The sequence below is a fragment of the Larimichthys crocea genome, chromosome XIV (assembly GCF_000972845.2).
Source record: "Larimichthys crocea isolate SSNF chromosome XIV, L_crocea_2.0, whole genome shotgun sequence".
NCBI classification, from domain to species: domain Eukaryota; kingdom Metazoa; phylum Chordata; class Actinopteri; family Sciaenidae; genus Larimichthys; species Larimichthys crocea.
The window spans coordinates 14,118,641-14,146,543 of NC_040024.1; the positions used below are offsets into that span (position 1 = coordinate 14,118,641).

At 41.1% G+C, this 27,903-nt stretch overlaps 1 protein-coding gene and 1 long non-coding RNA gene across 2 annotated transcripts; one reads left to right on the top strand and one right to left on the bottom strand.

The window, feature by feature from the left end:
- Window positions 1-18,981: 18,981 nt before the first annotated feature.
- On the top strand, window positions 18,982-27,025 carry LOC113747609 (uncharacterized). Its single transcript, XR_003463729.1, has 3 exons — window positions 18,982-19,031; window positions 26,307-26,402; window positions 26,733-27,025. It is a non-coding gene; the product is annotated as an uncharacterized LOC113747609 (long non-coding RNA).
- On the bottom strand, window positions 24,061-27,877 carry LOC109140379 (type-2 ice-structuring protein-like). The gene is made up of 6 exons (XM_019267085.2): window positions 27,782-27,877; window positions 26,295-26,618; window positions 26,090-26,181; window positions 25,878-26,009; window positions 25,222-25,321; window positions 24,061-24,266 (listed from the first exon to the last, which is right to left on the bottom strand). Exons 2-6 carry the CDS (start codon window positions 26,587-26,589, stop codon window positions 24,199-24,201), a joined length of 687 nt encoding a protein of 228 aa, XP_019122630.1. The 5' UTR covers window positions 26,590-26,618; window positions 27,782-27,877; the 3' UTR covers window positions 24,061-24,198.
- Window positions 27,878-27,903: the final 26 nt, after the last annotated feature.

Genomic DNA, 27,903 nt, shown 5'->3' on the forward strand with positions numbered 1-27,903 from the left:
GAAACTCTCCGAAGATAAAATCGCTAATTAAGCAGTTGGAATCCAGCCTGCAGATTTCTGACGGAGCAGCTTAATTTGTGAAGTCAGGATGAACGCCCGACGTCACTGCAGAGCAACTCCGCCATGCACAGACTCATTAATGAAGGCTGAATGCCAGAGTGACTCATTTACACACTGATGTGCACAAATTCAAGCACACACTGGGTGACTCATCCACTAATGTTTCTTTTTCGTTCACCCTCACCCACAGGACTCTGTGATAGATGATAAACCTGATCAAACCTAAATGCCTCTTCGTATCCACAGGGGGAACCCCGATCTTCATGGAACTGAGGATTAAGTAAGTGAGGGACCGTTTGGGCACGGCACAGGAAATGAGATTGGCTATACAACTTGCCAGGTTTGTTTGTGCAATGAGAAAGTTAGAGAACTGCGTTACCTAATCTGAGGTTTAAGAGTTTGATTTGAGAGGAGAAGGTGGGTAAGCTTCAGGGAGAAACGAGAAACGCAAGAACTAACTAACTAAACAGTCCGAAGCAAAAGCAACTACATAAAATAGACATTTTTTAGGCAGTTTCCCTTTAACCAGCGCTGTCGTCCTTCAGCCTATGTTGAGATAATGGTTGGTGTAAGGGGACAGAGTCAGTAGCTTTGACCCTTAAAACTGAACACCAGATTCCAATTTCATCTCAAAGCATAATGTCTCAACCCGGCGGAGTGAATAACAGGCTGCAGATTGGTTGGGCTTGGACATATTAAGGTGTATGTGTGGTAATATAAACCCATGAGAATATGAGGCAAGAAATACAGTAGCAAACAGATGCAAACCTGGGAATACTGCACAATGTATGCTTTGAGAATTAAGTGTTCATATTTGCGACTGCTTCCCTCCTGGAGGTCAGCAGCTTACGTTTCTCCACAACACAGCTGCCGCCTCCTCGTTGCACTGTTTCAGGGTAAAGCAACGGCAGAACTTCTGAAACTCGATATTTGTTATAGTCTTCTTTTAAAAAAAACAAAAGGCAAAACTTGGCTGAAGTGAACATTTTTATACATCTAATAAGTGCTTGGTCTTAATTGCTCCCACATGCCATTTGATAGAAATACACTTTGTTCTTTGTCCATCATGGTCGTCCATTCACCTGCTCAGCCGGGGAGGCAGGCAGGGAATTTGGTCTGCTTGCAACTGCTTGGGGTCTGTCATCGCATGTTTCATAGGTGATTCATTCAGAGAGACAGTGCTGGACCACACACCACGAAACAAAGGTTTGAGAAAAATGTCAGAGAACAGGAACCAAACCAGCAGAGCTGACTCATCTGATCTGTGTCAGCATGAGCCCTGAGAAGCTTGAACCAGAGCGTGCCTGATGCCGTTATCGACAGCTGTCCGAAAGAGAAAGAAAATGAAAGAACGAATGGTATTAAAGAAACACAGATACAAAGGGGAGAGGAAAATACAGACAGGGAGTGCGCTATTGATTGAAAACCACACGGAGTACAGAGGAGGAAGTGGAGAAGGACGACGGTGAATGACAAGGAAAGAGGAAGAGTAGATTGAGAGAGTCGAGGGGTCTACACAGGGGAGACAGAGAGTAATAGCTTATTTCGCTCCGTATATTCCCAGCTGCCTTAAGTTCATGGGATAATGGGTGTTATAAGGGGACAGAGTCAATGGCTTTGACCCTGAAAACTGAACACCAGATTCCAATTTCATCCTGAGCCGTAATAACTCAACCCGGGGGGCCAACAGGAGTGAATTATAGGCTGCTGGGCTGGATTGGTCAGGCTTGGACGTATCTGGATGCATTTTATGATAATGCAAAAGAGTTTCCCATGAGTATTTGAGGCAGAAATTGATTCAAGTAGTCATTAGACAGCAGCAAAGCGATATCTGTGCATGGTTGCGCATACATGGTTTATCCTGGTCTGTCTGGAGGCCTGTGAGCAAAAACTGTAGAGACAAGAAGTGATTACCAAATATGAGGCTGCACGGTCAATACTTCTATCTACGAGATATCCTCAAGAGAAATGACTCTTTTTTTCTTCAGGAGTTAAAGTGTGTATAGTGGAAGAGGAAGGAGGGGGATGAATGTTCCTCTAGTGGACAAATCACTCAATGTCTTTTGGTATTAAAAATACCTTAAACCTTCAGTAGAGTCTTCTGAACATGGATGTCCATTGTTGACCTTTGGGAACAATATATAATGAAGACAATCCCTAAGCTTAATGGACCACTTAGTACTTTTTGGTTGGTTGCAATTGCACCTCACACCCAGGAGTATGTGGACGGTCAGGGAAAGGAGTCAAACAAGATTTAGGCACCAATGACCATTGTCTTCATAGGAGATCCTGGTGGGTTCCCAGGACAGATGAGCTTTATCGACCCTCCAGCGAGTTTGGGGTTTGCCCCAAGGTCTCCTCACTTGGATGAAAAGTGGAAAAAAACAACAACTGTTGATGCTGCACCAATCCGCTGGTCCTTCTCATGCTCCAGATACTTGAACTCCTTCGCTTGGGACAGCAACTCACTCCCAACCTGGAGGGTGCACCCCCAGCTCCTCCTGGAGGATCCAGAGGTGTTCAGATATGATATAGAATCACTGTATCTGTTTTATGATGGTTCAGACAGACAAACTTTGTAAGGTTGCGGGAAATGTTTTGGTTTGGGATAAAATGACAACCACGATAAGGTTACACAACCTTTGTCATGGTTAAGGTTTTGAAAGAATCAAGATCATGTCACTCTACAGCAGAGTACCTTGCCAATAATAGATTATTTGTTAACTAATTCAAATCTGTGTCCATTAGTTTTCTGGCCTCATCTACTGTGCAGCCCAAGTGTCACTTTAGGTCACTTTGACTTCAGTATGGAGAAAAACAGTTTCAATGCTTCCTGCTGCTACATTAGACACTTTGACAGTTCAAACTGGGGCAGTTCGATGTCCCTGTTCGCGGCTGCCACTCATTGAAACAAGTTTGTCTTCCAGAGAATGAGGCTCAGAGTCTGCCAAGGAAACAATGTGTCTGTAATCTATAATGATTCTGTTGTGACCTGGGAAGGTGGCTGCTGGCACTCGCTCTCACACACAAACAAACACAGTGCTGTGAAATGTGTGAGGAAAATCCTGGACAAGTGTGTCTTTCAGTGAGTCTGGCAGCATAAAATCACATTCAGAAACCACACTGTCCAAAAAATGTTTTCAGTATGCAATGAATGTCCTAGCTGTCCAAACAATGTCTATATTTTCTAAGAAATATCCCCACTTTTCAAAAATATCCTCCCAACTTGGCAAAAAAACAAATTATCTTAACTTTCCAAAAACGTCTTCCATATTCCAAAGCTTCTGAAGATGTTCTCAGTTTCCTTGCTTTCCAAAATATGTTCCCCCTTTTTAAAGTGTCCTAATTTTCCAAAAAAAAAGCTCCCTCCATAAATATATTTGCTTTTTAAACGTCCTCCAAAGGGAAGCACAGGAGCAGACACACAAAAACAAACAACTGGCCACGACTTGGCAGAGGTTCAGAACAAATGGCTCTCGCAATCACTGCAGTGACAACACGGTGTTTGAGAGAAAGACAACAGTAATAACGTGATTTGGCTGAGTGACCCAGAGCCAGCTCCAAATCCAGAGTAAATCCCTGAAATAATAATTAGACAAATACACATGCACACAAATAGCAAACAAAAGAGTCGAGAGAACAAAATCATTAAAACACAATGAAGTAGAATAACAGGATGAAGTGCATACTCTATTAATGAGACACCTCGTTCTGGTGCTTGGCTGACTGCCATCACAAACATGTCACTGCTGCTGTCAGGACGGCCTCTTTTGACTGCTGAGATAAGAACTTTTAAATAGAATTTATTTGTTATTTAATATTATTACACATAAATGTGTAAAAGTGTTGAATTACCTCCCATCGATGCTTTTGGTTTATGGCTCAGCAGAATGAAGACGTTCAATCCAAACTGCAGAGAAGACATGAATGAATTTAAACTAGTGTTTTTATAAACTCATGGTTTTATCATTCAGACTTATTTATAACATCATTACTATTCGCTTTGTTGTTTTACAATAAGAAATTGATTTTTATTTTTAATGTTACATGTATTGCTTATATTGTCCTATTCAGGTCAATATTGGTCAAAGTCTCTCAATCCTCTGAAAAACTTGAATTGATTCAATTTTAAGGTGTTATATCAGTATTATATATTTTTTTTATAAATTGACCAATAGGAGCACAGAATACCTAAATGTAAACATGGAGAAGACAAAGAACAATAATGTATTTCTCTGTGAGTGTTCCAGGTCCAGCGTCTAGTCTAGTATCTAGTTTAAGTTTTTCTCTGACTTGAGAAGAAGTAGTACTTTGATTTTGTCTTCTAATAAATCAAAAACTAAATATGTTGCAGTATTACTGTAGTCCTGAAACATTGGCCATTGTCCCCAGAGGCTAAATCTTCATCAGACAATAGTTGATGGAAATTGAAAGGCGACTGAGCAATGGGTACTCATCATAAATAAATTGTAAATATACAACTGTTTGTCAACAAGTTAGTCATTAGGACTTTGACATGATTGGCAGTAGTAATTGTGATTGCAGTGTTGAGCAGTAGACTGTTTGGGTTTTACTGAGGCAGATTGACTGAACTGATTTTCTGCCTCTGACGCTGGAGAGTTTGAAATTCAAACTGATCCATAATGGTGGCAGCAGGATTGATTTATTTAACGGCACGTTGAAATTTAGGTCACGCATTGGTCAGATTCGCTGCTACGACTCTTCAATCACCTGATTCATCATATAAAAAGAGCAGATGGTTAAAACTTCTGATGAAACATTAAATGAGTTGTCGGTGTTTCAAAGTAGAATTAATGGAGGGCAGAAGCAGGACAGGTGACTCCCGGCTCTCGGCAATGATCCAGTTTAAATCCAAGCATGATTGAAATTGGACCACACTTCGAACCGTGCCCTCCAGCTTTGGTCTGAATACAGGGTTGCATGCTGGTTTCTGTGTTTTGGCCTTCAGCTGTCGTCCATCTGTTTACTGTAATCCATCACCGCGCTGGAACATGTAACGCCTGTCTCCTCACCGTGGAGCTACTTCTGTCAGATACTGCTGCAGATGTACTACATGTGTGTACTCCATGACCTCAACATCCCTGCAGCCTGCTTTCAATTCCATCATGAGCAACTGTGTGGTAAACATCTCCCATACATGGGCTTAACAAAGCACTCAAACACTGTAACATCGATCAACACTGTAAACTTAGCTGCAGTATCTTTACTACAACTACTCTCAGCTAACCTGGTAGCCTCTGCTATCAGTGTATGACTATGACAAGTGTTAGAAAGCACTTTCAATAACATTAACATGCCAGAAAAGTCAGTTTCCATAGCTCGAGGCCTGGCAAGATGCCTCAAGCTGTGGAAACCTCATTGGATCTCGCTTCAACTGTAAGGGAATAGGAAATAAAGTCACAGTACCGAGGTGATTCACAGACGTTAAGATGGAAACACGGATCAGTAGTGAAGCGCTAACTGTGGTTAGCTCGGTCAGCCGTGTAGCTAACTGAACCGACTCAGCCCGGGATGCCAGGATCCAAACCCAACTGCTGTGTTCACTGTTAGACTGGACACTGCTGGTTCAGAGGTTCTGTCGCTGTGTTCACTGTTAGACTGGACACTGCTGGTTCAGAGGTTCTGTTGCCGTGTTCACTGTTACACCGGACGCTGCTGTAGATGCATTGCTGTGTTATTAGCTACCAATCAATATCTGAACAAGTCCCTTGCACTCTGCCTTTAAGGGAACTTTAAGTGTTCAGATACTCTTTAAAATCAAACAAATATGAGACATACATAATACATAAAATACATGATTAACTACGACGAAGATATCAACTGCTGCTCCTGCTGCCGCTCCTGCCCTCCTCCCATATGGCTGTTTGTCCTGCGAGATCCTCGGGCGACCGTTTTTCTGCTGGTGCGAGTCTGTCAGATTTGAAGCCTAACAACTGTCCCCTCAGGCTCAGCTCAGTGTGAAACTTGTCAGTCAGTCGCACACTGCGGCAGCCAAGAAAACATCAATAATTTGTCACCACACACACACACACAAACATTGACGTAGAAATGTACAGAAACACTTACAATCTGTCAATCTCTACATAGCAGGAGGGGAGGAAACGCACAGATACACACTCTTGACTCATTTCAACACACTTCATCTGCTGTCAACAAAAAGTCAATACACTCTCAGTGTGTCCCTGACCAGTTTAGCCCTCGACTTAACAGAGCAGAGTGTGTGTCAAAAATCCAATGTCAACTTTTGTACGTGATGAAAAAGCAGCTTTTATCTGACAGCCATGTGTTTCTCAGCTCGTCCTCTTCAGGTGGTTATCGATCTCACGTTGCATCATGTTGAATTTAATCTGAAGTTCAGAATCTAAAATATCATCAGGAATTCAGCAGAGACGTTTCTTTTTCTTTCTCCTGACAGGTGGAGCAACACTGAGAGTACGAGCTGAGCGCCTGCAGCTCCTGACAAACACACTTTGACAATAAAACATTTACAGTTAAAGCGGCTGAAGATGATGAAAAATAGTGTCGACTGTTTAAGACACCAGAAGAGGATTCTGTAGCTTTGGTGTGGAAACTACAAAAACACTACTCGTCGCGTGTTGTTTTGTTTTTTACACCAACTACTATGTAACTTTGGGCTCCGGGTCGGGAGAAGTACGTAACGCTTTACGGCACTCAAGGCCAACTCACACCGGACGCGGAACGGAAGCGGAACGGAAGCGGAACGGCACCGCCGCGGTCACCGTAGCAAATAGAAGCCAGTCTAGTCAATGAGACTCGCGGATCAGAAGCGTCCCAGAAGCGGCTCTCCGCGCCACGGTGCGAGCTTTCCGCAAGATTTCTATTTCTTCCGCGAGCCGCGGCTGAACCTCGTAAATTTCAACAGAGCACTGCGCACCAGACAGGAAATCCGACAGAGAATCAACATAATAAACTTCCGCCCCCTTTCAAAATAAAACACAATACTCAGTTCATGTAGCTTTTTACAACGTCACATCAACGTTACGTCATGACCGGTGGCACCAGGTGATCAAAGATCGATCAAAGGGTCTCAACGAGAGACTAATTGTTGAAGTGGAACAACACACAATCATTTATGACACAACAGATGCTTTTTATAATCTCCTCCACGTCGGAGAAGCAAAGTCAGCTGTTTGTTGTTGTTGTTTTCTTTATACACTGTTTATCGCGGGGTCTCCGGTATGTCCAGGATTCTCGCGTGATCTCGTGATCTCGCGTGAATACGGCCGGCTCGCTCCGCTGCCGTTCCGCGGCTGATCCGCGTCCGGTGTGAGTTGACACCGGGCAAAGTACCGTTCCGCTTCCGTTCCGCTTCTGTTCCGCGTTCGGTGTGAGTCCCGTGTAAGTCACACAGCAGCAACTATTTCACTGGTTCTGGTGAAACTGGATCATATTTTATGGAGGAAATGTTTTCTGGTTTTCCCTCTGATGTGATATTAGCTGCTGCTGTGTCTGCTGTTGGTGACATGGTCGATGATTGGCTGTTGGCAAAGTTGTCGACTCGCTAGTTGTTTTTTTTTAGCGTAAGGTAAAAATAAATTCACATGCACAGCAGTCTAAAAATTCAAACCAGCAACGAGAACGAGAATGTTTTATGGGAAAAGATTTGCATTTGATTATTTTCCCTCTTCAGCAACGAGTGAGTAGACATAATTGCAGACAGTAACCAGTAATTTCAGCGATCAGTGTGATCACTGTCTGTGTAATTTCAATCATTTTCTGCACTTTGCTAAATTGGTTGAAAAATGTTGACAGCTGCAATCAGTCGCCTCGGCCTCCCACGGCCTCTCGAGCCGATTCAGGCGCACACGTCTGAGACGGGATGGTGAGATGAACTTTTCCTGCATATCAGAAACGCTTCATTTTGTGAGTTTTGAAACTGGGCCTGTGTTTCCAGGTTTGGGAAATCAACACTGTCATGTTGAAACAGCAAATAGACGAACACACAACACTCCCACAGAGCCGTGAGCTTCCAACACCTTTGGGCTCACCTGGAAACCCGACCTGAGCTTAACTGAGCTTTTCTTAACAAGCTTGTTAAGACTGTCACCGTTGCACCTATGGACAACTTTTGCTTGCACTATTTTTACGGCGTATGCAAATCTAGGCATGTGATTACCCTGCCCTGATTGGTCCCAGCTGCGGAGGCGTGGCCGCCGCGTCACTGCGATCCAATCTGTGGGATTGTTGTTAACTCGTATTTGTAGATGTAACAGATGCCAGAGCTGATTGCGACTGTTCAGGTGAATGTTTGTAACCACTGTTCTGGTTCTGATGGACAATCTGCACAGAACAGAAAGAGCTGACCGGCCAACACAAACGGCATCTGGTGGATTTTCAGACTTCCAGTTATAAAAGCAGCCAAAAAGGAAACGATTCAACTACGTAGCTCATTAACTCATGGAAATCTGAGCATGTCAACCACGCCTGGAAACACTCCTGGTGTGACTTGTAGTCGAGTGGAGATCAGATCAGGATCATTGATGTTCTTCTGGTGTAGTTTACGACGTGTTTGTGTGTTGCATCCACTTCATGACTGTAGATGTTGGTGGCGAATCCTCACGGGGAAAAAAAAAGAAAAGAATACTTTACCAATAAAATCCAAACATGTCGGGACCCGTTTCACAGACGACATACGAGCCCTGAGAAAAAACAACAGCGCCATCGATTAGTCCTGATAAATGTGTCACCGTCCGCTTGGTTTGAGCCTCCTACTTATTCCTCTGAGCTTCCCTGCAGCATTCTTAATGAACAACCAGCAGGCTCTCTGCGAAAAGTCAAGGACTCTCGTCAGCTGTGCCAATAAGACCCATAAAGCTCCGCTGCCAGGGGGGTAATATGCCATATTTCCTGTTTTCTCTTCTTTAATTCCATCTGTACGCCCCAAGGGTGGAAGAAATCCCACTTTCCTGCCAATAAGGTATTTTTACCAGCGCTGACATTTACATTAAATCTATATTGAGATGAAAAATATGGGCGACTTCCTGCTCGGTGTCCTTTAAGATGAACGTGCACACTCCCAAATGAACCTCAGCACACTCGCAGTGTGTTTTTGAAGGCGGGACGTTTCCCCGATGAGTTGGTTATCTCGTCGCTACTACAACGACACGACTTCCTCTCAGACTGTTTAACATTCAATTCCCCTGCTCGCCTCTCATTGGCTGTTCATTCATCAGAGATCCCGAGTGAAGCAGATACGTTACGCTTGATCCCGCGGGGCACACCGGGGTTTCTACGACACTGCTCGGCCTGAAGAAAAACTCTGAAGTGAGAGCTTCTTTTTTTAAAAAGAGATTCTATATATATATGAAATATGTTTCACTAAAACTGTGACAGAGTTTCTTCAACTGCAGCGAAGTCAGCATGAAGAGTAACTTAATGTTTGAAATTCCCCACAGACTGTCTAAAACTGGATGTAGTCTCTGTGACGTCCCCGCAGACTGTCTAAAACTGGACGTAGTCTCCGTGACGTCCCCGCAGACTGTCTAAACCCTGACCGTAGTCTCCAAGACTGTCACAGACTGTCTAAACCCTGGACGTAGTCTCCGTGACGTCCTCCACAGCATCAGTATCTGACCACAGCAGACCGTGTTGCTTGGAAAGCTGCTGTTTTGTTGTTTTATGTGTTTGAATGAAGGTACATCCGTCTTCCTCAGTTAAACGACTGCAGCTGGAGGTGCTTTGTCTTTCACTTTGACAAAAGGAGACAGCGTCACAGTGCTGCTGGTTTGAGGCTTCGTCTGTCTCAGCCTCAGTCCCCTGCTGTTCAGCTGATTGCTTCATGAGAGGATTTTTGTTGGCGGTCTCTTCACTCAGGACGCCGTCCCCGCGAGGCTCAGACAACGTTTGGCACTGTCGCCGCTTGAATTCACTTGTAACGTCCTTGTCTGCGAGAGCCGCCACCACCGCGATGATTCACGCTTCTCTCTGCAGCTTTCAGAGGCACGTTCTTTCACTCCGGGACCGTCTGCTAATTCCAACCTTTTCATCACGCTTGAAAACACAAGGCTGTTTTTGCTCGCGGGAAGTTATATTTAGACAAATAATATACGACTTTAAGAACAGACTGCTGGTTTTAGAAAATGTGTTTGTTGTTCTTCTGTTTTTAGATTTCAGGCAGCAGTCTGTTCTGTAAGATGTGTCATTGCAGACACAAAGGAGTTAAATAAAGTTTGCTCCGATGCAGAACACGTACTTGGCAGTGATTTAAAAAAAGAACAGGTTTGGTGTCGTCAGCGTCACGGGGAACGAGCATGTCGGTGTTGTTCAGGTCTAATTTGACAGAGTTCCAGTTCAAACAGGATGTTGGCACCGTTCACACGTGGCTGTTTTCGGATTAGAAGAAAAAGAAAATGTTCCGCGCTGATTGTTGTTCACGCGTCCTGCTGCGAAGCCTTTGTTCATCACCTCAAGCTGCCAAAAATAAACTGCAGACGGTTGCAGGTTGTTACTGGTCTCATCTGGACGTTGTTAAAATAGTGCGTTGATGCAGGATACAAACTGGTTACTGTGCTGATTCCACGTTCAGTCTTCACTGCGTATGTGCAGGTCATGCGTTGTACTCTATCTGAACTATGTTTCCCTTATTAGTTTCTCCTTATTAACACAAAATGGAGAAATGTGCTGAACAGATCATCATGACAACAAATCATCTGTAATTTGTAGGAGGCATTTGTGTTGATAATAGACAGAATAGACGCTGTACTAACATTTAGCTTGTCCCTCATGGCAGTGACAGATCTACGTTTGTATTATTAGGAAATGTTAAAAGATTAGAAGCATCACTAAAGAAACAGTTCGGTAAACTGGAAACCAACTGGTTGGTACAAAGCGTCGTCTTCATTGTTACTCAGTACGTTTACATGCAGCAAAATGAAACGTATCAGTCATAGTTTGGATGCTTGTAAACGCCTTAGTCCGTCCTACTTCCGACATCTCAAAACACCTAGATAATTCGTTCAGAGTCGGCATTTTAACACCATGTAAACTCAGCGATCGGCTCTAAATCGGATTTTGCATTCTGTGCATGCTCGAGAATTCCCGCTGTGGCTTTCACTTGAAAGTGAAAGGAGACGTCGTATTAAACAGTGGTGTTGTTGCCGGTAAAGGTCAATCGACAGGAGGAAAATAATGTAATGAAATGTAGCATGGTCCATCTCCTCGTACGTCATCTTTGTTCGAATGCCGTCAGATAGTTTGTTGTTGCTGATGAGTAGAGGTCAACAGGAAGTGGGTCTTTGTTCAGAAAGGCTAGCTCTCCCAAAAGCCTTCATCTCTTTCCCTTCTCATTTATTTTTCTCTCTATATTTTTATGTTTCATGAAGAGAACTGCTGACAGGTTGACGTTTTATCATCCATCCATTTACTACCAGGACACCTCGTGCTTTCCTTCACAGCCAACAAGGTGAGAGTGTTTTCATTTTTCGATTCAGTGACTTTAATAAAAGAAAATCAAACGTGTATCTTGACTGGAGTCTGTGAATCTTCACCTCAGCAATCCATTTTCACACACCTCCAGCAGACCTTTTTTTTTTTTTAGATTGAGCCTCTGTGTTTTGAATACTGCCCCGTTTTATCTGCTCGTCACTTGTGTACACACGTTCTCATCAAATAATATAATCTAATCAAAGTTGTTGAAGCGAAACACCATTTTCTCCGTTTGGCCTGTCAACTGGAGACACAGTTATCCTCGACTTTGTGTAAAATATGAATCATTCCTCACAGCCAGCGCTGCTGCATTTTTGAATTCCTCTTCACACACTTACAGAGCGACACAAAGGAAAGTTCGTTCTTGGGCCTGAATGTCGTGGCTGATCGGTGTATATCCCACCACATTATCCCCGCCATGTCACGATCCTCATACTTCCATACATCAGTAAGTGCAGTCACACTGTCAGTTCTGTCAAATCGCAGTGTACTTTGAGTGCACTCATATTGGTTAAAGGGTTGAGTGTGGAACACTTCTTGCCCTCAGTGGTTTTCAAGTTGGCTCCTATTCCTCCTAACATTTGCAAGTTGTACATATGTCTCATATTTATATGTTGCCAAATTTTGATCCGCCCAGTAGCATTAAAATGTTGCAAATGTCAACGACCGTACTCGAACAGTACCCTGCTGAAATGAACGCACCCCAACAGGAAGTACATAGAGTTTTTAAATCTATGCATTAAAGCTTTATTAGAAAATTTGAAGTGGGTACACTACATAAACAGAGGCGAGTCTCAGTTTAGTTTTCTGTTGTTTCACAATCATTACCTCGTCACAGGACTGAAAGTGTTATTTCTGTCATTTACATGTTTCTTGTCAAAGAAGCTGCTTCTCATTTAGAGCAACAAATCTATTTGTGATTTGTTTTTTGGAAACTGAAATGTTTCCAAAATGTAGTTTTTATGATAGAAAGACATTTCATAAACAAGGGTTGATTTTCTCCCAGGGTGATTTGTTTTAGGACGTGTTTGGTGTGGGTGGAAAAAGATGTGACGCTTTCCTTCATTTTAAATTGAAATTGGGCTGAGAGCCAGTGTGCTGGTGGCTGTGTTTGCAGTTTGAATGGCAGAAACAATATCTCAAAATGTATCAGACAAATATTATAAAAATGGATAAATGTTAAACAGCCTGCATTCATCAAATTGAATATGAAGCCCTGGAGAGAACAGAAGAACAAAGAAAAAAACACTTGTTACCACTTTAACTCCACTAAAACCTGAATACAAACTCCTCCACAGTGTTTCATAATCTGCTTCACCCTAAATCAGGCTCTGCTTTCCAAAACAAAAGTCCTAAATGAAGCTCAAGCTGATAAGTGCGTCCAAAAATCACATATTGAATTATGCTGCAGTCATTTACTGCAAATGAACATTACAATATGTATTCTGGAAATTAAAGTCTTCTAGTCAAGCCTGTCTTAATATTCAGGTATATTTAAAGATTGGGCTCATTGCATAGATGAAACATGGTGCCAATAAAACAATCAAAATGCAAGTCTCCTAGGGAAAACACAGTTATGTATATTATATTTAATTTCTGCCATTGTGTAAATAGGTTTCACAGTGGGAACCACACATGTAGATACCAGATTCTGTTCCCCCCGAACCAGAATTCTTAGATTTGGACTCACAGAGTTCAGATTTCCACTGGTCTAATGTCCATTTCTTGTGTTTGTAGTGCCAAGCAGTTCTCTTCTTCAGACCATGAAGGCGCGATTCACTGTCTCAAACTGAAATGTTCTGGACTGACTGACCTCCATGTTTTTAAGGAATGAGGGACTGTTGTTTTTCATCGCTTAGCTGAGCAATTCTTACCACAACAGGCATTACTACAGTCAACACTACCTCTGAACTTCATGACTGATCATCTCGACACCATAAAAAGGCAAGAAATTGCACAAATGAACCTTTAGCAGCTGTTTATTGGGAAAAACATTTGTATCTACCACATAATTCTAAGTGATAGCTGTAATTTCATAGTTTTGATGTCTTAATTGTTAATTGGAAAAACATTCCCTACTTTAATCTGAATGAGAAGCTGTGTTGAAACTTTTGACTGGTAGTGTGTGTCCAGGTGTCGAGGTAAAAAGTATTGTGGGAGGCAGATGGGTGGCATTGATTGATGGCTGGAGCTTGCGCTTCACTACATGTCAAACACACACCAGCACCAGAGACTTTGTGTCTGTGTGTGTTTTCATCAGCCTCATGCTAAATAAAAAGTTGTGATGACCTCGGCTCTCCGGACGTTTGAAAGGTCGTACGAGGCTGCTGTGAGCTTTTAAAAAACCAAATGGATTTTCAATCTGCAAATCAATTTCCTGAACCTAATGAGCTGTCAGCGTCAGAGACGATTGTTGGAAGTTCTCATCTGACTACTGCACATGTCGGTTATTGAGCTTGTGTCAATGACAGTGCCAGACTAGTGAAAGCAACAATAACAAAGAAAACAACGGTTCTGATGTAAAAAACAAATTGGGTCTGAGTTATTGACTTTCAGTCAAATGGAAAAACAGAGTCAGGGCACTTAACTTCGGACGGTTTACCAGGAAATGTTTTGTTATTTCACATGTTTTATCACCAGATGAAATGTAATGATAGACAAACTAATACACAACACACACTTTCCAGTAATAACAGATTATTAGTTTACCTTTTCTTAGAAAATAGAAAGAGACTAATTTACACAACAAAACTAAATGGGTGAAGAGCAGGAGCAATGTGACGAGGAAATAAAGACTAAAGGCCTGGTCACATCATTATTTATGGCGGCAGTACTTTAGACCCAAATCCCATCAGTCCAATGGATTCACCCACTGAAGCGCAACAAATCCGTCGATACAGTTCTGACCTGTGATGGAACGCTGGAGAGTCCAAAATGGAAGAATCGAACAGATGTGACGCACAACCTCGCGTAAATCTACTGAAGTGAAACTTGAGCTGCTCGGTTAAACACCGTCCATGTTTCCATTGAAATGCATCACAACATTTTAAAAGACGATGCAATGATAATCAGTAGGTGGCGCCAATGTATTCATGTGAGGAGCTGTGTATAGTTAATCTATAATATCATTTTTATCACGTTATATAAAAGCACAGTGCACATCAATAACATTCCTGAATATATGCCAGTAGTAGTATCACTGTATTGTAAGTACAGTGATGATGACAAATTAGTTTTGGGGTGTTTTTGTACAAATTTTTTTATTTATACAGTACTTTTCTGTTTTCTTAAATTTCATACAAATGTATGAAATGGATAAAAATAATTATCTATAATTTAATGTCTCATGGTATAATTGTTTATGTCCATGTCATTATACTTACAGTTTTACATGAATGCGTAATGTGAACGTGTTTGACCGTAGGTCAAGGGAAATCTGTAAAATAACACAGAAATGTTAATAATTTTACAGATTTTAGTTTAGAATTTTAAAAACAGAAAAGTACTGTTAAAATGCATAAATCTATGATAGTGTAGCTATCTGGACTGTTGGGCTGATGAAGGGAGAACAACATGAAAAAGGTGAGATCTCACTTTTCTTTTCTTCATTTGCCCCCAAATTGACTCCAAACACTTCAATCACTGCTCTTTCATCATTTCCCTTTTTGTCCTCTTCTCTCATTAACTCCACCTTTGTTGTCTCTTTTAGAATATTTCCTCCCTCTGCGCACGAGTTGAAGAGTTCAGACATATTTCTTTCTTTTTGAGCAATCTGGAGTTTAAAGTTAAAATAAACCCAGAGACCCGCAGAGACAATGATACCCAGCAGAACTGTATGATAATCAACAGGAACAAATGAATCAGTCTTTATTCCACGCTTCATCTGCGAGACCTGTTTCTTTGTTGCTCATGACTCTGATCACATATGTCATTATTGTTAACAGAAGTATTGATGCACCAAACTCAGTGTTGTATAATTTATACCTTTTATAGTATAATATATAAATAAACACAGTTTAGTTCTGCAGTTATACTTACCCTTTTTTGGTCAAATTGGAAAATCTGTTTGAGGGTTTAGACTTCGGGTTTCATGGGTTAGAATTAGATTTATGTCAAGTTTAAATGACTAGTTTGGACTCTATGAAGTGTGGTTTATTTTAGAGTTGCTCGTCTACCACTGAAGTTACACAATGTAAAAAAAAAGATTGAGGCAGCAGTGGACGACCAGCTTCGTTCACCCATGGTCTGTGAGGTAAAATGATGGTTTTCGTCATTGATTGAGGAGCATAGATCAATATAAACGCTTCATTTTCCCGTCAGTAATGGCTGATGGAAACATAAAGCTGTGAAGATATTCTATAGCATACGCTTAGACTGACATTGATTTTCTTATTTTTAAGGGGACTAAATATGCTTTGATGCTGCTGTGCTGGTTCTCCGAACTGGGGGTCGTCTCTATCCTGATTTGCATTCATAGCTCATACACCCTCGCTTCAAATACCTCCAACTATCCCGTTTAATGTCTAAGAATTGGGAATGCTGCGGATGGTCTTCAAAGGCATACAGTTATAATATTAGCCTCTGGTGATGTATACACTTAAGACACTAAACAGAACAAACTTTCCATCAACTGTCAAAGGCCAACCGACACACTGATAACAGAAAGAATGAGAAAGTTTAAAATAGACGAACTTCAGACGCTCACGGTGTCCTCCACTCATCTCGCCCTCCTCCTGTCTTTCTATCACTGATCTGTAAACATTAATCATCTTTTCCTCTCCGTCATTTCTCTTTTTATCCGTCTGACATTCATCTCTGTCAGTCTCTGATGTGACTCATTGTTCCAGCTCAGAGCCTGTTGTTTCTGCCCATCAAATGAAGACCTTCTAACTTTTCTTGTCTTTTCTTTCTGCCTTTTGTTCCCTCTAATAACAACTTTCATCAACCTTTTCTTCTAAATAAAACACCTTGGTCTGCTGTCCGACATCTCGATCAAATTTAAATGTCTGATTACTACTGGAACTCTTCTTAAACCCAACCGATGTACCCTGTGTGGAGGTCTTGGGGGGGTGTATAAGTTGTCGTGACGTGGTGGTGGATATAGTTGGACTGGCTTAGTTGATACAAGTTAAAATGATGATTCTCTGGGTAAGCAAACATTTGTATTTGTCCACTAAGCATGATTCATTTAAAGCAAACCAGTGTAAAGATAATGATACAACACTACATCCATGAAAGAGTGTATCAATGTTATGGATGGTACAATGACTGTGCTCTGCTAGAAGATCACATCCAGCCCGAATATGCAGGTCCACACATCTCAAAATGTGTTTTTAGATGTGTGCACGTTGGCTCCTTTGGCTCCATCTCTGCATAGTTCACAGATGTTTACATGTATTTTCATATTTCTGCAAGTATGATTCTAGCTTCAGGAGGAGCAATGTGGATTCCAGCCTGGTTGTGAAACAGTGGGCCAGCTCTGCCACTGCAAGGGCTCATGGCAGTTTCCAAATTCAAATTAGATGAGACAGTGTCCTGGACATGGGGCGCTGGTTAGCTCAGTAGGTAGAGTGTACAGAGGCTCAGTGAAGTTTCATGGTTATTAGAGCAAGACTTGTGTTTGCAGGGAATTCATCACAATGAGGAACGTCGTCAGATTTTGTCTTTTGCTTAAGCTTCTCTGAAAGCATCTCAGCCACGGAGTGGAGTCTGATTTGTGGTTTTATTTGTGGCAGCAGTTGGTTTGGGAGAGATGCTGCGTTTACATAATGCTGCATAAATTCAAGCCGCCAAATGGGGAATAAAACCTTCACATCAGCGTCCCTGTGGTGATCATATGTAGAGTTCAGACTCTGGTTAAATTTAAGGTCAGTCACCTTCAGCTTTCTATCAAAGAACCTGATCATGTCTAATGTTTCATTTTTTGTGCTGGTGATTCAGCCAGAAGAGTTTCACGTTGACCTAAACTGAGTCACGTCCATCCATCTTCTGTAACGGCCGATCCCAGCTGACACTGGGTCCAGTTCATCGAAGGGCTGTGAGTGAGCTGTGAGTTGTCGAAGGGAAGAATTACAGAACTTTTACTTCCAGAGCTGAAACCACTTTGCAACTGTAGAATGCTCCTAATAAAATAAAACTCAAGGATTACATGACTAATTAATTTCAACATGACGTATGAAACACTAAGCGTGACAGCAGCAGTGGCTGTTAATCTGTAATAAAATGACCATATGTCACAGTGTGAAACTCATTTCTACACCACAGTTAATCTCCTGCACCCCCCCACACATCATTATCACTATCACTTGTTAATTTCCCGTATAATATAAATGCTGACCTTCCAGCCTAGCAGTGGAACTAATTACCCCCTAGAGGCAGGAACAATCGTCAGACGTTCAAAGGCCAGATGAAGCCGACGACTGGACACACAGTGCCAATTAGAATCCCCACAGTCGGCCCATCGGCCTCTTTGCATCACAGGCTTCTTAATAAGCAGAAAAAACGACATTTAGGGCAATTTTCGAAGTTGAAGTGGCGCTCTGGTTATCTGTATCTCAGCGTGTCGCCTGAGAATCTGCACCGTCAGACAGCAGCTTCATCTCAGAGAGCATCGCTCGCCTCCTAATTAAGACCCTGAAGATTACAGCAGGGACAAAAACACGCTCCACATGCACTGATTATTATTATTATTATTGCTTATTCCAAAAACAGAACATTCACAGCTACGACGGCTGAATGAAGCCTGCTTACTGAAACCACAGACTGTCTGAAACCTGGACGTAGTCTCTGAGACTCACAGACTGTCTGAAACCTGGACGTAGTCTCCGTGACGTCTTCGCAGACTGTCTAAAACCTGGATGTAGTCTCCGTGACGTCCTCACAGACTGTCTAAAACCTGGACGTAGTCTCCCTGACGTCCCCGCAGACTGTCTAAAACCTGGACGTAGCCTCCGTGACGTCCTCCACAGGTTTCTGAAGACTTGTTGTGGACCTCAGCGTGGTAAGTTGAAGTGGCGCTCTGGTTGTCTGTATCTCAGCGTGTCGCCTGAAACTCTGCACCATCAGACAGCAGCTTCAGCTCAGAGGAGCATTAATCATCTGCTAATTAAGACCCCAAAGATTACAGCAGTCATCTTATATATATACAGCCTTTATTCATCCTCTCTTGCAAATTTTATTATTATTATTTTTAGTATTCAGAGTCATAGAAAATTAATTCATATATGGGTATTTGCCTAATTATCTGCAGTTTCCTCTGAAATATTTGTAAATATTGAAACTTTTTTTTGCTTGATATCAATTATGAATGATTATTGCACCATAATCAACCAAACATAACCTCTTTGTTTTTCTAGGCCCCCTTTGACAACAGGAGGGCAACAGGAAGTCCAGCCCTAAGAGGGCGGAGTCTATAAAAAGGGCGGGGGAGCTCACCTGGGCCTTGCTTCCTGCACTGACACACCTGGGAGAGCAGCTGAGGCCAGCCTTTGTTTGGAGCTGATTTGGTAGGCTCCATTTTTAAATGTTTGAAAGCCTCATGTTATTATTGAAATAATTATTTAGCTCATTATCATAAATTGTTTTATTTGTAGTGGGACGATATCTGTTTGAATTCATCAGGTGTGCTCGAGCAGTGCTGAGATATTTAAAATGGATTTTAGTCCGTCAAAAACAAAACGAACGTGATGATTTCTGAATGAAGACTCCAGCTGGGAGAAGGGATTATGTTCCAGCTTAGAAAAGGTTCAGTGGTTGGTTTGACTGATTTTTGTGCAGCAGTCTCTGGTTCCAGTTTATTCTGGGTCACACTGAAAATCACATTGAACACAAACCAACGGAAACTTCTTTGTGTCTCTATCTTCACGTTCTGCTGTGAGCGTGGAACAAACAGACTCAAATAAATGGAAGAACTGAAGTTTTCAGAGCAGTGCTGGATTTGGTCTGAGGCTTTGTCTCTCTCTGTCCTTTGTGTCTCTGCTTGTCTCAGTCTGGCCATGGCCTTCAGTCTTCCTCTCATCCGCCCAATCACTACCACACCCGTATCCTCTGTATCATCCACCTGCACAGGGTAAAAGGCCACATCACCTCACCTTTCTTAACTCTTAAGTCTTTTGTGATCGACTGTTCCTCAACTTGTTTTCCTCTGACAGCCTAGACTCGTCATTCTCTTCGCTTCTTGATTCACACATCACTCAAAAATCGATTCTGAGAACTCAGACAGGCAGTTGAATGATACATTTTTAATGTGGAAGCTGACGCGGGCTTTGAGGAAAGAAAACAGCCTCACAGTTTATGTAAAGTGACACAAAGTGCCTTTTGTTTTGTTTTTTTGAGGAAATCCTCTTGGAATATTTTAGCAATGCTGATTCAAATGCTCATTTCTGATTAGCTGCTCATGTCGGATATTCAGCGGCAACATGAAGTGACAGCTCTGCAGATAACGGGCGTACGCAGGCGGAATAACAAAAGATGTCACATCTGTTTTAGCAGCTGCATGTCTCCTGATTTCCTACCAACAGATGTGGGTTCTGGGTTTGTTCTGAGGCATCTGTCTCAGGCACATTCTCCCACGATCAGGAGGGCAAAGATTTAGAAATTCAGATTTAGTGTTCTGCATGCCAGATGATTTTTATGCCACATATTCATGAAGCGTTTTGAGTGTGGAGCAGCACTGGACTCAAACGTGTGTTATTTACAGATCACATGGGCAAAACAAACACAATACAGTTATTTAACTGTGAAATATTCAGTGCATACGGCCCCGTTTAGGTTTTATTCTCATCTCCGTATGAATAATTAACTGCACATTTTCACTCTTTCCTCCTCGTTTGGAACATTAGCCACACACAAACACAAACACAAACACACACACGCACAAACACACACACACACACAATACAAACAGGCAGTTCAAACCAGGTTGTTTCTGCCTCCCACGTGTGCAGCATATTTAACGCTGCCGTCCTGCTGCGCTGAGGTTCATTAATCCTCGCTGACACTGTTTTTACACTTGGGGCTTCACACCTGGGGTCTAAGGTGAGTCTCAGGTGTGGCTGAACCTGCTGTTACTCTGTCTTTGTGTTACATGGGGGGAAAAAAGTGTTAATACTTTCTCTCTTCCTGCCCGTGCCTCTCGGCTCCAAGCATTGGCTCCTATTGAAGACGTAAAGCTTCAGCTCGTTAGTGCATTTGTTGGGGACTTTTTTTACTTAAATGACCCTACATTTCAAACTATGACATCATCTTTTGTAGGTGAAGTTCCTATAAAGTTAAAATTGGTGCTATCAGCTAATGTCAGCATTTACCTTCCAGTGGACCAAACACAACATGATGATGTTGCCATCATAAAGTCTGGTACAGTGGTCCCTTATTTATCGCGGGGGATACGTTCTAAAAATAATCCGCAATAGACGAAATCCACAAAGTAATCAGCTTAATTTTTTTACAATTATTCTACATGTTTTAAGGCCGTAAACCCCCTAACTACACACTTTTATACACTTTTCTCAGACAGGCATTAACATTTTCTCACATTTCTCTCTTATTTAAACTCTCAAAGTTCAAACTTTTGCAGATTTAACAAAAATAAGCACAATACTGTTTTAGTAAATGAAACCAAAGATCAAAACCTGTTTTCAAGCCCAAACTTTTTTAACAAATTTAATTTTAATGACCAATCTACGAGGTTTGACACATTAGAAATTATTACCAGTAACTCGCTGCAAACATACAGCACTTCAGAGTCACACTGCTAGCGATTGAACATTTATGTAAATCTGGCTATCCGAACGCATTTTGTACAGTACTCCCTTAGCCAATCAGGACGCCGAACACAATGCACGTTCATATTGTACAGCAGGGGCCGGCAATTAGCGGCCCGCGGGCCAAAACTGGCCCACCATCAATTATATCTGGCCCACTAGATGACGTTGCTTTATTTTAAAATATATATATATTTTTAAATATATCTTTTAAACCTCATGTTTCCTGTCAAAAATACAACAATTCCACAGATTTCACAACATTTATTGAAAAGTAGCTGATAAGTAACGTGACAAAACAGCAGCCAGAACATCCTCGCAGCCTCTTTACTTGATGCACAGGTTGGAACACTAATTGGCACCTGTGTCCCTCTTGTAACGGACAACGTGAACAAATGTGTTTCATTAAATAAAATAAAAAAACAAAAACAAACAAGGTCGGCTCAAATATCAAATAGCCTAAAAAAATGTGAATGCACATCAGCGGCATGACAGACGCCAGAAGATGCAGCAGTGGGCGTAATGACAGCACATGGAAGCAAATTAATTTAAGTTAAATAACGTTTATTTTTAATATAATAGAAAAAATAGAACCCCCCAACCACCGTTTGGACCAACGATGGCAAAGTCATGTTTGATGTGTTTTCAGGTCTTCTTCATGGTGAGTTAGTCATTCCCTGATAAACCATTAAAAACCTTCAATGATAAAACATTCAGTGGTTTTGATTTTATTCACAATATATTTGCTGCTTTTCCCTCTGATGTCCTCCAACTTTATGGAGGACAGATATCTTTAGCATAACAATAGAACCACAGAACCAGATTCAGCCAGTTACTTAAAGATTTGTCACAGAACGGTTTGACTATGGACTACAGAACACAAGAACTCTGAGATTTGGACCAACGACCAAAACAGCGAGACCGCGAAATGTGAACCGCGTTATAGTGAGGGACAACTGTAATCATCTCGGTAGTGTGAAGCTACTCCCTGTTGGTCTTGAACCCGATCCGGCAGCTGAATCTGGTTCTGTGGTTCTATTGTTATGCTAAAGATATCTGTCCATCATAGAGTTGGAGGACATCAGAGGGAAAAGCAGCAAATATATTGTGAATAAAATCAAAATCACTGAATGTTTCATTGGATGTGAAATTCATTCATGAGGACGAGTCACCAACAACCTTGTCAGGAAATGACTAACTCACCATGAAGAAGACCTGAAAACACATCAAACATGACTTTGCCATCGTTGGTCCAAATCTCAGAGAGTTCTTGTGTTCTGTAGTCTATATTCAAACCTTTCTGTGACAAATCTTTAAGTAACTGGCCACTAAGGGGGTTTGCAGTTGTGATTAAAGTATTCTTTTTTTTTGCTGAATGTCTGGTGGACAGCTGGAGGACGGTGGTGACTGCAAACTTAAATAAAGATGCGAGCGGCATAGGGAAATTTGAATTTGGCTGCAAGGACGGATGGCCAAATTAGATATGATGAGGTGTGGAACCAGGTTGATGCAATAACTTCTAAAATCCCTTTGTGTTCAGTCTCATCACACCTTTAACAGACTGCAGCATCTGTCTTATTGGATTCTGCAGCAGGAAGAAGACGGCGTCTGGTTACATTTCGCCGTAGAGTTTCATTTCTTTTTATCCATTTTGAGGTTGGGTTCAGGGGTGCAGACATCCCACAGTGAGATCATTAACATGCTCCTTTCATCCTGTCGTTATTTCCCTGCAGCTACTGCTGTTTGTTTCTCTAAATTACTTTGAGATGTTGGGAGAGGGAACTGTGTGTTGTGTTGTGTTGTGTTGTGTTGTGTTGTGTTGTGTTGTGTTGATCCCAGATTAGGACGTACTGTGGAGCTGCTTCAGGTGGGTGACACAGATTTCCTGTTTCAAGATAATCTGGTCAAACTGTCAACAGACTAAAAATCATTAAGTTTCTTGATTTATCTTTAATTATTATTTATCTATTAAATTCCTCAGGGTATACCATGAAATGAACGTCTTTAAAGTGATGTCTCATGTTGATCTTCAGTGTAAACAGGATATCAGGATAATTTTTTGTTTTTTTTATTTTTTATTGTGATTTTAATTGGTTGGACTTGTACATCTACTACTGTAGCAAACATCATTTCTTCCATGTTTTAGGTCAAACCTAACTAATCTGTGATTGATCTGTTGATCTGTGTCACTTCTAAAGTTGTTATCCCTTATTTTTTCTTTTTTTTAATGCTATAAAGCCACATTTATTTCACTTAATGGCATCTCACACAAAGTTCAGTATATTTGGCTTTCGGATGAAATTACACAGTTTTCCTAAAACACACTCTAACCTTGAGAGGTGAACTTAGTTTGACCTTCTCTAAACCTTTGGATGCACATGTCCAACTGTTCATTGTTTCAGTACTTATTGCAGAACATGCTGTTCTCTAACAAACAAAGTGTGTGATCCACTGAATGTTCAGCTTCAAAAACTGTTTGTATCAAGGTCACATGACAAGTTACTGGGACACTGACATGCTTGTTGCGGTATACACGCCACTGTTAGCTTCAGTTTCAATGCATTGTTTGAGATGAAGAAATGACCATTGCATGCTTCTACTTATACGTCCTACTTTCATGATATAAAATCACTGTAGCATGAACTTTTTACATTTTCCATAAATTCAAATATCGCTAACTTTTTGAGTGGTGTATGTAGAAATGAATGATTCTTTATTGATATAATTTCATAATAGTAAAACTTTTATTGGTAACAGAATTATCATAGCTTTATAAGCAGAATTACTCAACTCATATCTATTGATCATGGATGATTAAAAACAAGGAAAGAGAGCAGCAGGAGGAACTCCAACTGTTGGACCCAGCGAGGCGTAGCCTGGGAGGTCAGACATCAATCTTTGATTGTCGGGTTCAGATCTTCTTGCCACAGACAAAAGGGTGAGTCTCATTGCATGAGGCTTGTATCCAGTTCCAATGCACTGCAATGAGGAAAATGGAAACATTCGGTTACTCCTCTAATATTCTGACTGAATTACAGTTTTGACCTGGCATTGATATTTTTTTGGCTGTGAAAACTTCTTTTGGCTTCATATTTGGATTCTTTCAACTGAAACTTTATTATTAGCCAGCATACATTTATCATATCATTATTCTTACATGTCATAAGGACTGGTGTAGTGACCACTCAATGGCAGCACGAGCAGTTTTCATCACTCTTAATTAATCCTCAAAGACAAATATTTGAGGCAATCAAAAATATATTTGTTAGACTGTTATCTAGCTATGGTTTTATCCAGGTGCCACCACGAGTCATAATTTTAGTTTGCTCTACCCCTGAACAATGCTGTGACTTTCATTAATTTTAAACATTATAATTTAAATGTGTATAGTTTATACCTCAATTTCTGTAAAAAAATAATGTAGTTCTATTTCTATCATTTTCTGTTTGTAATCTTTGCACAGGTTTAATTTAATAATCTATGTCTGTCTCAGAAATGAGGCTGGGAAGGTAGCAAGGAAAAATGAAGTGACTCAAAACAAAGCCACTTCTAGAAAAGATTCTTTTCTAATGTTTCTCATTTATTTAATGGAAGCTGCTGACTGGCTCAGAAACTATCCAGCAACTGATTCACAACAATTCACCTTTATTAGAAGAGAATGAGGACCCTTAATTTCTGTTTATCCTATTGTACATTTCAACATGATCAGTGATTAAACTGTCCACATTTAGTGTATGCAGACTTTGTCCTAATCCATCTGACTCTGTTAGCGTTAGGTGATTACTACTCAAGTCTCTGGCTCAGATTCTGAAGGCATAGAATAGTATTAGTGGACAATAGTATGAAAACAAACACTTCAAACTGGAGTTAGATTAGAGGGTCGAAATAGGTTGAATATTAAATATTTGTATGTGTTTGTGTCTGTGCTTCCTACATCCAAAATTCATCTTCAGACAGGAACTGAAAATGTTGGTCTCCTCGAACCAGTTCTCGTAGTCAAACCTGGAGCCATCATTCCACAACCAAAAAGAGGGCTGTGGATAGAAAGAAACAAACATTCTAACAGTTCATTGGAAAGTAAATCAAATCAAATCAAATCAAATCAATTTTATTTGTATAGCCCAAAGTCACAAAGTACATTTGCCTCAGAGGGCTTTACAATCTGTACAGGGAGTGACACCCTCTGTCCTTAGACCCTCGGTTCCAGTGAGGAAAAACTTGCCCACAAAAAACTTTAACAGGGAAAAAATGTGGAAGAAACCTCAGGAAGAGCCACAGAGGAGGGATCCCTCTCCCAGGACGGACAGACGTGCAATGGATGTCACGTGTACAGGACAAATCAACACAAACAAAAGTAGATTTATGTATCTTTATAAATTATTTTAAACAAACTACCAATTTTAGTTATCATTGACAAAAAAAAGTACTATGTTTAAGTGTTTGTACATAAAGAAAGTAATTCTGAAATATCAATGCTGACATCAGACTGACCTGTCTGACTCAAGTTTGGATGTGGGTACATTACAAACACAATAACAGAACCTACAAAGTTAGATAATAAACATCGAATAAACCAAAAGATTTCCATACCTGTACAGCATGATAGCCACCGATCCAGGTTTCGGGGAAGTTTGGCCCAGTTTGAGTCAAAGCTCGGACGAATTCATTCTCCTCATAACTGTGGACTGATGCCAGGTTTGCCTCTTCAGATGAACAGAAAGCCTGTAGGTGACGAGGAAAGAGTTTTCTTCCACATTTCATTCCTGACTGAATGCATGAGCAGCTCAGGCATCAGTCCTCACCTGAGCTTCTGGCCATGTCTTTGGGTTGGGGTGGAAGATGAAACAAGTTCCGGAAAAGTAGAACCAGTTTTTGGGGCAGGGGATTATAACTCCTACAAAAAATATGTTAAGTCTTTTACAGACCTGCAAGTCAGCTGCACACTTGACTTTTTAGAAACCTTACATAAATATTTGAAATTAAACAATCTTCAAACAATTCTCGTACCACAATCAACAGGCGTGGCCCCGGGCCCTGTCCTCGTGTTCGGTATCTCCTCTCCAGTGAAGACCTTGACACACCAGCATGCCCCGGTCGACCCCCAGCACTGCCGCGGTAGGAAATTCCCATACGTGTCACACTGGGGAATGAACATCCCAACAGGGGGGAGGATGGGGAGGTGGTCTTTTTCGTACTTACAAAGGCCCCATTGTCTTGGGACAGTGGAGTTGATTGGGCATGCTTGGTTCACGGTCAGGATGGCACAGAGTGCGAGAGAGAGACTGAGCAACTTCATGGTCATCGTGATGATGATGATGAAATACAGGTGGCCTGTAAACAAAGATTTAAGGACCATCTTTGTTAGTTTTGCCTCACACAACAATGTGGCACAGAAAAATTCAGCTGCACGTCTTTCTTGAATAAATTCGACTTCTTTACTTGCAGGGATACGTGGCAACTTAAGGATCAGGCAACAAAGGCAACCTGTGGCCTGCAACTTGAAGAAGACCTTCACTGTTATACATTTATTATGATGTTAAGGTTTGAACAGAAAATTATGCTATATAAACTTTCTACAAATAGAAAATTATATAAAGTAAAAGAAACTAGAAATAAAACTATCTACAATAAAATGATAGCACCTCATTGTCTGTACAGTGCTGACCTGTAGTTTCAAATGTTCAGAAAACAGTGCAGCTGAATCTGACATTGTCACTTTGAGTATCGTCTTTTGTTTCATCCCCCCATAACTGAGACGTGTTGAACCTGCTGTGTGTATGGAGAGCAGTTTATTCTCTGTGCCTATATTCATGTACCCTACAATAACTTGCACAATGGTCAATGGCAATTTGTATTTCTAATTATCATTCTTTGTGTTTATTAATTGTTCTTAATTACAGGCATGAGGTACCACTTCCACAAGGAAGGATTCAGTCCCTCCAGGCAAACATTACACTCGTTATATTTTCCTTTATTTAATTATATGAAAGCCTTGTTGACATTGAAATCTATTTTTCAAGGGACAGCAGCATGAAAAAAGTGTTACAATAAACACAAACAAGGTAAATGGCAACAACTGTCCCACTACAAAAGAGTGTCCACCATATCCAATTAAGATACAAACAAACTATCTAAAATTAAGTACGAGCTGAGACTAGTGTTTTCCAGATTTACTTTAAATTCACCAACAGGCCAAAAGTCAATTGTTCCAACCTGACTACATCTGGAACAGGCCATGTTGATTTTTGTGATCAAAAAGTCAAATATGCTGCATCATGTTGTCAAAGTCTAAAGTGGGTACAATAAGCTCTTGTAAATGTGTTGATAACACTTTTAACATTTCAGTTATTTTCTCTACAACTGCCAATACCATCACTGATGTTATGTAATTATTCTTTGCACCTTTACCCTGCAATTAAATGTTATATTATAATATAACATATATATATATAATAGTTCAAACAAATTTCACAAACAGTCCAAAGTAGACTCACCTCGTTCAGGACCAGCTGCTGTGTTCAGGCTGACAGCCTCAGCTGCCTTTTATCCTGCTGACTACAGATATTTCTCCTGTGTCATTATTTCACTTGTGACCGTGCCACTCTGAGATCAAATA